General features: G+C 44.1%; 2 protein-coding genes across 2 annotated transcripts in view; both read left to right on the top strand.

The window, feature by feature from the left end:
• Thada (THADA armadillo repeat containing) overlaps positions 1-14,535 on the top strand; it is a 296,591-nt gene that overhangs the window by 214,823 nt on the left and 67,233 nt on the right. The window contains exon 31 of the mRNA XM_055619015.1: positions 8,520-8,614. Coding sequence (XP_055474990.1) covers positions 8,520-8,614 — 95 coding nt within the window. The remainder of the gene's footprint in view (positions 1-8,519; positions 8,615-14,535) is intronic.
• LOC129685487 (peptidyl-prolyl cis-trans isomerase A-like) lies at positions 12,690-13,384 on the top strand. Its single transcript, XM_055619024.1, has one exon. It carries the CDS (start codon positions 12,727-12,729, stop codon positions 13,228-13,230), a length of 504 nt encoding a protein of 167 aa, XP_055474999.1. The 5' UTR covers positions 12,690-12,726; the 3' UTR covers positions 13,231-13,384.

The following is a 14,535-nucleotide window of genomic DNA, read 5'->3' as shown; positions in this document are numbered from 1 at the left end:
CCAACACCAGTATGTGGGTGCAGCCCAGCGTGCCCTTTATGCTTGGCACACTGGCTCTCTTCAGGACTTGTGTTCAGGACATATAAATACAACGTGTTTGTCTGGGAGACCTTGACTCTATTCTTGGCTTTGCCCTGATCTTGGGAAGGTCATTTGAGCTCTATGAACAGTATTGTTGATTCTGAAAAATGGAAAAATAATGTCTATGTTTCTTAGTATAAAGATAAAATAAGAATATTTGTGAAGATAACCCTTTCATAAAATGCAGTTCACTGTTATTCTGTTGCTTTTATTGCTGGAACCGAGGGCCAAGCATATACCTTGCCAGGTTCACGTGACCATAGTTTGTCAGACATGCTACAAGAAATTCTCCCCTTGATATGTCCAGACTTGTCATTCAGCATCCAGAAGTTCTCATTCACCCTGTTTATTTATCCTTGTCATGCTCCTGAAAAGTAAGATGGAATTATAAAAGAGACTCTGTTAGCATTCTATAACATAACCAATGCCTCCAAGCCCAAACTACAAAAATGGTTTTCTTAGATACTACTTTTCTCCCATAATTCCCAGCTCATAGCTTATTAAGTTATTAACCAGCAATTTCTCTGGCAGCATATTAAACTTTACTTTTAAACAAGTCACAGAGGAAGGGAAACATGCTTCTCTCATAAAAGGAATAAAACACACATTCTAAAACAGTTTCCCAAGCTTTGAACAAATCCCAAACACCACACAAGGTCTCTTTTTCATCATTTTCTGCACGCAGCTTGAGTAGCACATTAATAAAAAAAAGATGCCTAGTAGAAAGATGGAAAAACACAAAAGTCTCTGGGAGTGTGGGGGCCAGACAGGCTCCTAAGGGCCCACTGAACAGGCCAGGTGAGCCTTCATGCAGGCAGCAGGGAGAGTCATGGCCGGGAGTTGCAAGACTCCCCTTGCCTGGTGGCAGAGGGAAAGCAGAGCAGGCTGTATCTTCAGGCCTGCCTTGAGAAGGGGTCCCAGTACCTTCTACACACTGTGGGTGGGTCTTATGGAATATTTCCCAGGACCCTGGTCGAACGGTAAAGGCCTCAGCTCTCTGGATCCTCTCCCCTAAGAGCAACGCTGCCTCCACAGGAGGAGCCCATGGAGGGATACAGCACACAGCTGGGGCCTTTGTTCCCTTTCCAGACACTTCCAACTTAGAGTCTTTTTACAAATTCCCTGGAGGCTAGTCCACACCAGAACAGGGCGCTGGGGGAAGGATTTACTTTAAGAGCCCAAGAAGGGGTCCTACATGGCAGGTTCTCCATTTGGGGTATATGAGCAGGCACTGGTGGTTTTAGTCTGCCATGCTCACTGACCCCACCAGCACCGTCCCCTCATGGGGCCAGGTAATCTCAGGGACTGGGTAGTCTGGCAACCCCACATGTTGCTGACAGCTGGCTTGCCTGCAGATCTGAATCCTAGCTGGTACGGTGGAGGGAAAGAGCTTGTTTAAAATTACATATTCTGCAATTCATGACCATTTGGCATCATAGCTTAAACAAATCTCCATTTGTTTCTCCAAGAATGCCATATGCTGATTAGTTGGCCAGGATGGGGTAAAAATGGAAATCAGAATGGGAGAAGGAGCTTCTCTTTATTTAATTTACACTTCCACATTTACATAGCTTAATATGGGCTGCATCAAAGGAAGACCTCCTACGTCCTAGCCACAGCAGCTCTGTAAGCAAACACAAGCTCTGTGGACAGCCGCCACAATAGTGCTGAGCTGCTGGGATTGCAAAGAGGAGGGACCTTTGGGAAACCCAGAGATTGTCAGCAGAATGCCATGATCAAGCCAGCACAACACCAACCTCTGAGGTTGGTCAGGAAAGGCATCCCCAGAGAACAAGCTTGAAGGAGCATTTTAAATAAAGGGCCCAGCACAGCAGTAAAGGATCAAGAACCTGGTCATAACGGGGTGTGCAGACATTTTATATAGATGGTGACTTCTGTGCCATTCTCTGGCTTCCTCTTTTTTATCCAACACCTCTCCACCTATCTTGCTTTTTCCCAGATCTCATAGCCTCTGTCCCTCTTTCCTGGCCACCCTCCTCACCACATCCCCTGTGGGGCCTGCTGGAGGCCAGTGCTACTTCTCACTGCTGGCTTCAGCCAGAAGCCCTTTCTCCTCTTTGGACCCACCATTTGAAGCACCCAGGCACCAATGAGCCCTTGCTCGAGACTCCAGATCCCATCATTCCAACTTGTTTGATGTCTGGCAACTCTTCCTTTTTCCTTTGACCAGTCCAAGTCCTTCCATGTCTCCAGCCCCCTCTTCTCTCATGACATTCCTTTTCATTGTTTTTTGTTTTTCTCCCTCCCCCACAAAAACCATATACTCTATAAGGTCAAAACTTGGTCCTCTTTTTCCCCTCCCCTATACCCTTTCCCTTTGCAAGATAGTCCTATGGTGTTCAACAAAGGTTAGCCTTGGCTCCACCCACAGTTTGGGGATTTGTTCCTTGGGAACTGAAGTGACCCAGACTTAGATTCTGTTGAAGTCCAGATCAGGTTTCCGGACTTAGAGACCTTAATAACGCTGGGGAATTGAGGCAGAACAGTTGTTTCTAGCCTTCTCTGAATTTAAGCACGATTCCTCCGGAAGAGTTTGCTGTTTGCTATTCCAAGTGGATTGTCTCTTTGGGGGTGCCCCACTGGGTTCACAGCATTGCGTGGACATCCAAGCCCTCAGTTTGGTTTGAGCTGATGGGGTCCACAGGATCTTCAGCCCTTAAAGGCTTTGGAACCCTTTAAGATTGCCTCTGAACTCTCCCACGGGGCCCTGTTTATGCATCCTGCAGCACTCTCTTCTGTTTCCTCTCCTCTTGTCTCTCAACACTGTATTCTCTACAGTTGCCATGTACCCAGGTCTTCAGGTGGACTGCTTCCTCTGCTGGAGCCACTGCCATGGCCTGCTTCCCAGACTCCCCACCAGGTAGCCAGGCTCTCAGCAGCCTTCATTTTAGTCTGGTGTTTCCTCTTTCATGCCACCATCATATCCTTGATATGAGAGGTTATATGGTTCTCCCACTAAACTAGTAGATTTCAAGTGTTTTGTTTTATGTTAAATAGTCAAAAATACCATAACCCCCCCAAATGTAGCTTTTATATACAATAGATATGCATGTATCTATATGCATGTATAAACAGAGATACACTAAACAAAACACTGACTTGTGAGATCTAGTGTGGCTTGAAATCATGAATAATAGCTAATTAGGACATGAGTAATTTGTACCCTAACCTCAAAAACCTGCAGCAGATGGGGAGGCAGAAACAGAAGGACTGCAACAAGCTCAAGGCTAGCCTGGTCCACATAGCAAGTTCCAGGCCAGCCACAGTTACACAGCAAGACCCTGCCTAAAAAATGCACACACACCAGCCAGGCATGGTAGCACATGCCTTAGATCCAGCACTTGGAAGGCAAGGCAGGAGGCTCTGTGAGTTCGAGGCCAGTCTGCTCTACGTAGTTAGTCCCAGGACAGCCAAGGCTGTTACACAGAGATACCCTGTCTCGAAAAACAAACAAACAAACAAACCAAAACCAAAACCAAACCACATACACAAACCTGAGGATAGGGACTTGATTTAAATCTGCTAAGACTTAGCAGATTTGATTTCAGGAATGTTAGCTTTCAGCATACCCATAACTTTACTGATACCATCCATTCAGTGCAATGTACAGAGTATTTTGGGAGACAGGATTTCTCTGTGTGTCGAGTTGGCTGTCCTGAACTTGCCTTGGAGACTAGGGTGGCCTCACAGCAACCCACTTGACTTTGCCTCCCTGAATTCTGGGATCAAAGGTGTGCACCACTACGCCCAGCTCTGTACTGTGCATCTTTACCTAGAAAGAGAATTCAAAAGTTAGGGGAAATATTCAATTATTTTACTTAAAATTGTTTTATTTCATTAATTATTTAAAGATACATAAGATTAATTATTCTGAACAAGAACCTTCTAGAAACCCTGTAATAAACAAGGTACTGAAACTACTGTAATACCCTGGGAGGTTTATTTTCCTCTTCCTCTCCCTACCTCTTTCCAACCTCCATCTTGTTTCTTTCACTGGCCACGATCCACCAGTTTATTTCATAACTGATGAAGTAGGCCGTGTATACTCTGCAGTTTGAAAAACACTATTCAGGACTCTAAGTTCCTTGAGGGCAGTGACTGTGTCATCTTCATCCTCCCAGACCCTGGCACTCTTCCTGGCTCCTCGTAACTTCTGAGTAAATGTTTTCTGAATGAATAGGCCTCAGTTAAAACAGATCGGCAGCCTCTGGGATTCCGGAAGGGCCAAGAGAGGTAAATAATTTATCACAGGCTTCCCAAGAGCTCCTGCCATCCTCTAGACACTGGGGCCATTGTGGATGTGCCCTGCCTTCTCTTCCCAACCCCCAGCTTTCAGGACAGAGGGCAGAAGGTTTAATGGAGTTCAGAAATTTCCCAAGGCAAAGACATACTCATCAGGTTCTCGGGTGGGTGTCTGTCAAGAGAAATGATTTTTATAAAGAATGGTGGAAGAAAAACATAATTCTTAAAAGAGCACTTTATTTCATTTCTTATATATATAACTTAGTCCTCATGCCTGACTCCTTTTGCACCTTCTAACACTATTCTGCTGGGTTTTAGCCCATGTGTTAGACCCTGACCAGTTCTGACTTTTTTCAAACACTATAAATCTTCATTAGACTATGCCCATGCCAGGATTTTTCCATTTGGATGTAGAAAAAAAATCCCCAGGCCCCCCAAAACCCTGTGGCTTGTTTCCTGTCCAGCTGGCTTGCTGTTCCTTGGGGTTTTATTCCCGTCATCAAAGAGGCTCGACAGACCAAGAGCAGACCTCTGGCTCACCCTGAACTTACACGTACTGTCTCCAAGTCAGAGTAAGAAAGAGAGAGAGAGAGAGAGAGAGAGAGAGAGAGAGAGAGAAAGAAAGAAAGAAAGAGAAAGAAAGAAAGAAAGAAAGAAAGAAAGAAAGAAAGAAAGAAAGAAAGAAGAAAGAAGGAAGCACTTTCCTGACTGAAAAGCCAGTGCAGAGAAAACCCAACTCTCTGATTCCACATGGGCCTGTTCTGTGGCTTTCCTAGAGGGTGGAGCCAGGAATGGTGGACTGCCAGCCAGAATCACTCTCTGAGTTCCTCAGAGTCAGTGTGGGTTCTGTTGTGACTCTGAGTCTCTGTGCCCAGGTTCTAAAGTGGCAGTGTGTGAAGTAGCCTCCATAAATTTTGGTTGCAACAAGCTAGCTCAGAGCCATGGAGAAGCCGGAGCAGTGTCCCAGGAAGCCAGCACATTTGGCAGCCAGTGTCTGCTTATGAAACATGCAGGGGGTTCTGTTCATTTAAGAACGTTTAAAAGGGTGTTAGCTGCTGCATGCAGCACTTGGGAAGCCCAGGCATGACGGATCACTACAAGTTCTAGGCCAGTCGGAGCTACGTACTGAACCTTGGCTTAATAAAAAACAAAAAACAAAAACAAAAAAAAAAAAAAAAAAACAGGTTTTACAGTGGTACAGGTCTATAATCTCAATATTTGGGCAGTGGAAACAGGAAGATCAGGAATTCAAAATCATCCTCTGATACATAGGAAGTTCAAGGCCAGGTTGGGCTGTGTGACACCCAATCAATAATAATAATTAATAATAATATAATAATGCAAAAAGACATTAACTTAGCTAAAAATGTCATTGTAAGAGCCTATTACTGAGTTCAAAAAGCAAACCAATTTATCACAAGCTTCCTTTATGGCTGTGTCCAGAAAGCATGGAGGTAAGAGGCTGTGGCTGTGCAGTGCCACGTGGCATGTAGCAGCCAGCAGGAGCTTAGAAAAAGTTACCCATTCAAAGCAACTCGTCTGCTTTCCCGCACACGCCAGGCTCCTTATGATACAAAAATCCTTCCACATTTACTGTGATATCTCAGACGCCCTCTGCTCAACTTTGTCCATCTGAATTCTTGCCACCTTACCCTGCCCAAGTTTATTTATGAAGACTGAGATTGTAGTTCAGTGGTAGGGCACTCACCTCTCGTGCTTGAGGTCCTAGGTTCAATCCCCAAAAAGACAAGACAAAATAAAACGACAGTAAAGTGCACTGACGTTCATAGAGTCCCTTGCCATTTCTTCTGTCTACCCTAGTATGTTTTCCCTCCTCATTCCTTGAGTCTTATTCTATGGTCTCTTTGTGCTCAGAGTCCTAATGCCATCCTTTTGTCTCTTCTCCCCAGCCTCAGTGCAAAGCTACTGGGGCCATTTGCTCAGCCCTGTGGTTCATTGATTTTTTTTTTTTTTATTTTTTTAATCTTTATTTTTTTGCTTCAAGGTTTGGCTGCCTATTTTCTGACTTTCTTCACTGAGTAGTCTTTTGTCAAGGTAAACCCCAGCTGTTAAACACTGTGTGGAAGGAAGGGCAACAACAGGAAGTATGACTGAGAAACTGGAGGAAAACAAGATGAAGGCAAAAGATGGGCAAGACTAAGAAAGAAAACAAGGTGCTAGGGTGATGGTTCAGTTGGTTAGCACAGTGCTTGCCTCTCAAGCCTGAGGGTCTGAGTTCAGGACCCAGAACCCATGTAAACGCCAACCGTGGCGGTGCATGTCTGGAATCCCAGTGCTGGGGAAGCAGAGACAAGGCTCCCTTTCACTTGCTGGCCAGGTGGTCTAGTCCAGGTTCAGTGACTTCCCAATCTCAAAACACGTGCTAGAGAGCCAGAGGGATGGCTCAGCAGGTAGGTATCATGACATAAGCCTGGTGACAAGAGTTCAGTCCCCAGGACCCACAGAGGGGGAAGGAGAACACCAACTCTACAGCATCGTCCTCTGACCTCCTCATGTGTACTGTGGCATATGTGCGCAGCATGCACATGAACAACACACACACTGATATTTTTATTTTACTTTCTTAAATAATAATAAGGGGAACTGGAGAGATGGCTGAGTGGGTGAAGGCACTTATCTGATCACCCCCACATCACGTAAGCACAGTACTTCTAAGCTGAAAATGAAAGTAGAGAAAGTAGTGGAGAAAGATTTCTGCCATCGGCCTCTGGCCTTCTGCACATGTCCGTCTATGGTGATGGTACTTCTTTCATGTTTGCGTGTGCCAGCCTACGGAAATGGGCAGCTGAGGATGGAGGTAGAAGCAGACTGTAGAGAGCTGGTGGCCGCACATGTTCAGAGATGAGAAGGTTGAGCCAGAACTCCACCACTCACAACACTGGTGCCATCCCCAGTCTTAGGTTAGGAGTCGGAGAGGACAAGGTTAAGTCCCGCTGGGGTGTCTGTACCTGCCAAGCCTTGGATACCATTTCCAGTTCAGTCTGACACCGTGATGATCCGGTGACTCACAGGGAGACAGTAAGGTCAGTGCCACGTTACAGACCAAGAGTCTGCTCAGGTCACAGAAATGACAAGTCACAAAGACCATGTGTCAGACTTCAGTGTGCCTACAGTTTTACCATAGGTGCCAGGTCCTTAGCACACTGCCTGGGCCTATTGTCAGGCTGCACTGGGGTGCAGAGCCAGGGCTCCTCAAGCACTGTTATAACAAGAAAGTCTAAGCTTCTTGCTGGTTCTGCCATGTGGGTCCAAGGGTAAAAGGCGCCAGTCATTGAAAGAAGAAGAAAATCTCTTATCTTAAGAGAAGGACACCAGCTCCAGCATGTGTTAATCTGTGTTGTTCAGACACTGTTTTCAGTCGGTGGGTTTTGTTTTTCATTGTGAACGCAGTCACTTCACCTCAATGTAAAACCCTGAATTTCAGAACCAGTGACTACCATCACCCCATTTCTCCAGGTAAGAGGAGAGTAGGAGATCTTCATAAGGCCTTCTCCTGTTTCCACAGCAGTAGAATAGATGTCGAAATCTTAGTTTATCTGGAGCCCAACATATAGTTTTATCTGCTTGGTCCTCACACAGACTGTGGTAGTTTGAGTAAGAATGGTCCCATGGGCTCATCTAAGTGCCTAACTATCAGGGAGTGACACTGTTTGAGAAGGATTGGAACAATTGGAGGCATGGCTTTGTTGGATTAGCTATAGTCTTGGTGGAGAAGGTGTGTCGCTGGGTGTGGGCTTTGAAGTTTTAAAAGCCCATACAGGGCCCAGTATTTCTCTCTCTTTGCCTTTCAGTCAGGATGTAAAGGTCTCATATCCTGCACCTCTCTGAGTGCTTCCATGTGCTGTGTATGACCATAATGTCTGAACTATAAGTCTGAACTATAAGCTAGCCCCAACTAAATGCTTTCTTTATAAGAGTAGCCATGATCGTGGTGTCTCCTCACAGCAATGGAACAGTGACTGAAACATAGACCTAACTTCTGCCACAGGCTCATGCACTTTTCTTGTTACAGATTGCCGATTCCTACCCACAGTGGGTAGGAATTTTTTAGTGTAATGTAGCTGCCTGAACTTCATGGCATGCCTAGTAGGAAACAGCCATTTTTCTCTTTCCCAAGGCCCAGACAGTTTATTGTTTACACTTTCCTTTTCTAGGCAGAATCCATGCTTGGTGACCAGAGCTGTATGCATTGATATTTTCTTCCTGCTGACTAACTGCCTGGACAGACCTGAAGAAGGCCAGCAGACAGGTATGACTCACAATCTGCCCTGGAACATTGCAGGTAGAATTTTGGGCAGCTCTACAGCACACTTACCCACAGCTAAGTGTGTGAGACTGACCAACAGAATCCGTGTGCACCTTCCTAGAAGTCTCAAGGAAATCTGCCCTGTCTGCTTGGAACTTGACCATTAAATATGTTCTATTCGGTCATCCAGAGGAGTGTGAACTCTACTTAGATACCCTCTGTTTTCAAGACCTTGACTTTTTGCCATTTTACACTTTTCTTTGAAAGTATCATTTTTCCGTAATGGTTTGTCCTGTTCCATCCTGTAGAGATAGCTGAACTGGCTCATTTATGGTGGATATTTGAGTCCCTGTTCTCATTCTGCCTTCACCAGTTTTTTTCAGTGTTCCTCCCTCAGGCTCTGACTTCATACATGTCTCTAGGCCATGTGTGTTTCTGGTTATAAATACACATACAGTTGTTCTATTTTAATCATGAGTCACAAAGTAAATTAAAGAGAGAAGGGCCTCCCAAACAAAAATCATTTGATATGTTCACATAGAAGCCTTGGGAAGTGCAGTACATGAGTTCCAGGTCACAGACTGAAATGGATTTCCACCAATCCAAACTGCAATGCAGGACAGCAAGCCTGCAACTGATTAAAATAAGCCTTTTCTAAACTGACCAGGGCTGTCTAAGGAGGCTGTGAGTACAAAGTCAGGTTCTGAGTACAAAGTACAAGCAGACCAGAGCTTTCCTCCATTGTTTAGCCTGTCCATGATTTGTTGCCTTGTAAATATGTTCAGGTCATCAAAGTCTAGCTCTGTCCACGTGGAGCTCTGTTCCCAAAGTTCAAATTTAAAGTGTTTTGTGGGAGGGGTGTGCATTATTAATCCATAGAGGCCCTGTGGCCATGCAGGAGTGATCAGAACACAGAATCCATCCACATCTAGGCATATAGGATCATATTGCTTTATAGGAACCACATCCTGGTTTAGCCAGGTATTGTGTCCCATACCTGCAATCTCAGCACTGGAAAGGTAGAGACAGGAAGATCAGGAGTTCAAAGCTAGCCCCTGCAACCTGTTGAGTTCTAAGCCAGCCTCGGTTACATCCTATCTCAAAAGATAGATAGATAGATAGATAGATAGATAGATAGATAGATAGATAGATAGATAGATAGATAGATAGATAGATAGATAGACAGAGATAGAATCCTAACTTGTACTTCTCATCTCAACATAATTATGAAAATTGTCCCCCTTATATTCTTCAGAGTATCCAGGTTTGTATAATAAAATATAGGTCATTCTAGCTATAAGGAACCTCTGTTTTGCATCCTTTTATTTTATACTTGAGTTAGCTGAGGTCTAGAGATTATAGAAAGAATGTAAATCAGATACTACCAAATAAGCTGACCTAGTCTTTTACCTTTCCATATCTCATCCCTTAATTTCATATTTCATTCTGCCAATGTGTTTAAAAGGCCCGCTTACTAACCTCTTCTCCAGGATACTGGCAAAGTTGTGTGTTTACTGAAATCATTGTTCTCTATCTATATGGAACCATGTTACCAAACTCAAACCACCTTAAAGTGCTTTGCTGGGGCCAAGGACATATGAAACCACCTCACCCAGACATGCATTGTGTTTAGTCTGGTACAAAACAGTCAGTCCTTGGATGTCGTAATATACCTTTGCTTCCCCAACTTCTTGCTTATCCTTTGTTATAAACTCCTTGAAGATGGCTTTGGAGTTTTTAATCATTCTGTCCTTCAAATTCTTACTATTAACTAGAACATATGCCACAATTAAATGTGCCCTGTCTTGAGTAACATAACAGCACTTCCCTTCTCCACACACTGCTCCTCTTAACCTGTCTTCAAGGGTAAGATGTGGGGACAGAGAACTCTCCTCTTCTCTAGTGTGACAGCCACAGCTCTAAGTGTGCTGTACTCGCATTACCCAGTGAGGCGGAAGCTAGCCACAGGTGGACTTCGAGCATTTGCTGTTTGTAGCTGCTCCAAACTGAGATGTTCTGTAGATATAAAATGCACAGCAGGTTTCAGAGAAGCTCAGCACTGGGGATGCTGAAGCAGAAGGATGGCACATGTAAAGCCTAGGCTACACGTCGAAACGCTGGCTCTGAAATTCTTCAATAAGCAGGACTGGTAAATGCTCAGAGAATACAGATGCTTGCTGCCAACCAAGACCAATCCCCAGAGACCACGTGGTGGAAGCAGAAAACCAACCTCCAAAAGCGTCTTCTGACAGCCATACATTCTCCATAGCACACTCATGCGCACACACATACACAATTAGTTAATTAAAATAGAGTTCCAATGTTAAAACTAGAGAATTTTTTTTAATTTTTATACTGATTACTTGCTGGAAATGTAATATTTTGACATCATTAATTTTTTTAATGTTCTATTGAACTTAATTTTATGACTTTCCTCTACTTCTTAGTCAAAATGTGAGGAGCTGGCATAAAGCCCAGTGACACGTGGCATGCCTGGCATGTGCAAAGGTCCTGAGCTCAATCCCGGCGGCACAAAACAACTGAGATACAACTACTAAGCCAAGTATAATGGCTCACAGCTGTAACTGGTTACCTGGGAAACCAAAACTGGAGAACCTGCTCTACATAGCAAGTTCCAGGCCAGCCAAGGCCGTATACGTATAGTATGACCTTGTCTCAAGAAAAAAAAAAAAAAATTTTTTTTTTTTTTACTACTAAAATAAGGGGGAAGGGGACTGTCATTGAGTACATGTACTTAACTTTGTCATGGAGTGATGTGAGAGGGAAAGTAGGGGGTAGGAAGTTTTAAATTCCATACATTGTTTATATCATATTGAACAGCAATGATTTTTGTCCAAACCTTTGGGAATTGGCAACATAGGCCCCAATATATATGATGTATGTGTATATGACATACCTACACATATATGTGTGTATACATATATATGAATGCTATATTCATAGAACATGCCCCTGTAACAGTAATTATACATTTCCCTCCTGTGAAGATGACCTGGGTTTCTAGGACTAACCAAATGTCAAGCAAATGGTGATCTTGTGGTAGCTCTGCAGGGTAAAACAGAGCTTGCAACAGTGAGATCTGCTTCAGGGATTGTTTACAGCTCCAGTGACGTCTGAGCACTAGGCAAATCTGTCACCAAAGAAGCAGTCCCTCACTAGACTGCGTAGATTCAGTATGTTTCAGAATCATGCCATCCTATCGGATTCCTCTTGTAGGCCCCCAGGGAGAATGGACTATGGCTTAGGCTCTTGTCACCTGGCTACGCACCAGAGTAGGCCCTCAAGAAACGGGTTGATTATCAACTGATTGATTGAAATACAGTTTTCATCAGTTCTTAAAATGGCCCATTTGTTGTCAGGGTATAGTCTTGCCGGATGTGATGGCACACTTGTAATCCTAACACTTGGGAGGTGAAGGCAGGAGGATCAGGAGTTCAAGGTTATCCTCAGCTACATAATAAGTATGAGGCCAGCCTGAGCTGCACAGACCCTGTCTCAAACCTTCCTCCCAAAAGGTACAGTCTTGCTTAATTTAATTCATCAGTCTGAATTGATTTCCTGAATTCGAATGTGTTGTTTATGTGTGTATATGATTATAACCATGATGTGTCCGCATTATTACCTCACAAAGCTCAGAGTGAGTACACCACATAGACTCTGAGGCCTGATCCAAGATTTGAATCCTACTTCTGCCTTTCCTATTTCTTTCTCTTTCTTTCTTTCTTTCTTTCTATCTTTCTTTCTTTCTTTCTTTCTTTCTCTCTCTCTCTCTCTCTCTCTCTTTCTTTCTTTCTTTCTTTATTCTTGTGACCTTAGCACAATACTTAACTTCTTTGAGACACCTTTCTCAATTGTAAATGAGAATAATAAAATAGTCTATGGTGCCAACGAGAAAATTGACCCTGGTAACGAGTTCCATTTCCAGAAATGACATGATGGAAGGAGAGCACTGATTCCCCACAAGTTATCCTCTTCCCTCGACACAAGTGGCTATGGCACACACATCCCAATAAAGAAATGTAAAATAGTTAAGTTAAAAAAAATCAAATGGGCTTTGCAGACGCCGCTGTCCCCTGTCGTCTATTGCTGCAGCCATGGTCAACCCCACCGTGTTCTTCAACATCGAGGCCGATGGCCAGTCCTTGGGCCGTGTCTCCTTCGAGCTATTTGCAGACAAAGTTCCAAAGACAGCAGAAAACTTTCGTGCTCTGAGCACTGGAGAGAAGGGATTTGGATATAAGGGTTCCTCCTTTCACAGAGTTATTCCAGGATTCATGTGCCAGGGTGGTGACTTCACACGCCATAATGGCACTGGTGGCAGGTCCATCTATGGGGAGAAATTTGAGGATGAGAACTTCATCCTGAAGCATACAGGTCCTGGCATCTTGTCCATGTTTAGTCCAGCAAATGCTGGACTAAACACAAATGGTTCCCAGTTTTTTATCTGCCCTGCCAAGACTGAGTGGCTGGATGGCAAGCATGTGGTCTTTGGGAAGGTGAAAGATGGCATGAACATTGTGAAAGCCATGGAGTGTTTTGGGTCCAGGAATGGCAAGACCAGCAAGAAGATCACAATTTCCGACTGTGGACAACTCTAAACTAATTCTTTTGACTTGCGGGCATCTTACCCACCAAACCATTCCTTCTGTAGCTCAGGAGAGCACCCCAATCCCATTTGCTCAAAGTACCCTGTGATCTCTGCTCTCCCTGAAGTTCTTTGGGTTCCATATTTTCCTCATTCCCCTCCAAGTCTAGTTGGATTGCAGAGCTAAGTTTATGATTATTAATATAAAGTAAATAAGAAAAAAAATCAAATGAATTTTTTCAAAGAATCTGTGCCCTAGAGTAGTAGGCAATTATACGTGCAAGCCTCATGCAGAGCATTTGCTTCATGTAACGCAGTTTAAATGCCCAGTACATACTAGTTACTATGGATTTCGTGGTGTCTATCATCATCTTCCTCTGGAAGCCTGTATCCTGCCTGGTCCCTGCAGTTTGATGCAGCTGCATTCCTCCCTCAGACTCAGCTTCCCTCCGAGTGTTTAACAGCTAGGGAAGAGGAAATGCTCGTGTACCTTCGTAGGCTGCTGAAGATCCACCTGGTCACAGCCATCTCTACTACTTGACTGATGTGTCAAAGATACTTTCTTTTCTTTGTCTTCATGAGAGACTCTGATGTCAGGTGCATGTGTAGGCCCAAATCCAAGGAGCCTAGATTTGACTGTATGGGCAAAGAAAGTTATTGCATGTTATAAAACAGTAGAGCCAGATGGTAGTGATACACACCTTTGACTGTAGCATTTGGGAGGCAGAGGCAAGCAGGTTGCTGTGAGTTCAAGGCCAGTCAGTCTACAGAGTGAGACCAGGACAGCCAGGGCTACACAGAGAAACCCTGTCTTATAAAACAAAAAAACAAAAAAACAAAACAAAAAAAAAAACACCTAAGAGTGGAATTATGTGGGTTTTAAAACAACAAGGCCTTACTTTGTCTGCATGAGATACCCCTAAGAAGCCAAGTTCTTACAAAGAATGTAACTGAGATTCTTGGGGTGGTGGAGTTCTTTGTTTTTATTTATTTGCATGTGTGTTTGTTGTGTGTGCCTGTATGTCAGTACTCCCGTACCACAGCGCATGAATGGTCAGAGGACGACTTTCCGGCTTTGATTCTTTTTTTCTACTGTGTGGATTCTGGGGATGAAACTCAGGTTGTCAGGCTTGGTGGAAGGTGTCTACCTGCTGAGCCATCTTGCCAGTCTGCATGTCCTTTTTGTTGAGGCGAGATCACATTATCTAGTCCTAGCAAACCTAGAACCTATGTTGACCAGGTTGAACTTTAAATCACAGAGATCTGCCTGCCTCTGCCTCCCACGTGCTGGATTTACACATGAATTTAACAGGTCCAG

This window comes from Psammomys obesus, unplaced genomic scaffold (assembly GCF_907164565.1).
Source record: "Psammomys obesus unplaced genomic scaffold, mPsaObe1.curated_primary_1811, whole genome shotgun sequence".
Classification (NCBI taxonomy): Eukaryota; Metazoa; Chordata; class Mammalia; order Rodentia; family Muridae; genus Psammomys; species Psammomys obesus.
Note: the sequence above shows the minus strand (reverse complement) of the source record. Positions and strands in the feature narration are given on the sequence as shown.

Excerpts from the sequence above, each read along its gene's own strand:
- LOC129685487 (XM_055619024.1), top strand. The coding sequence starts at position 12,727 with ATGGTCAACCCCACCGTGTTCTTCAACATCGAGGCCGATGGCCAGTCC.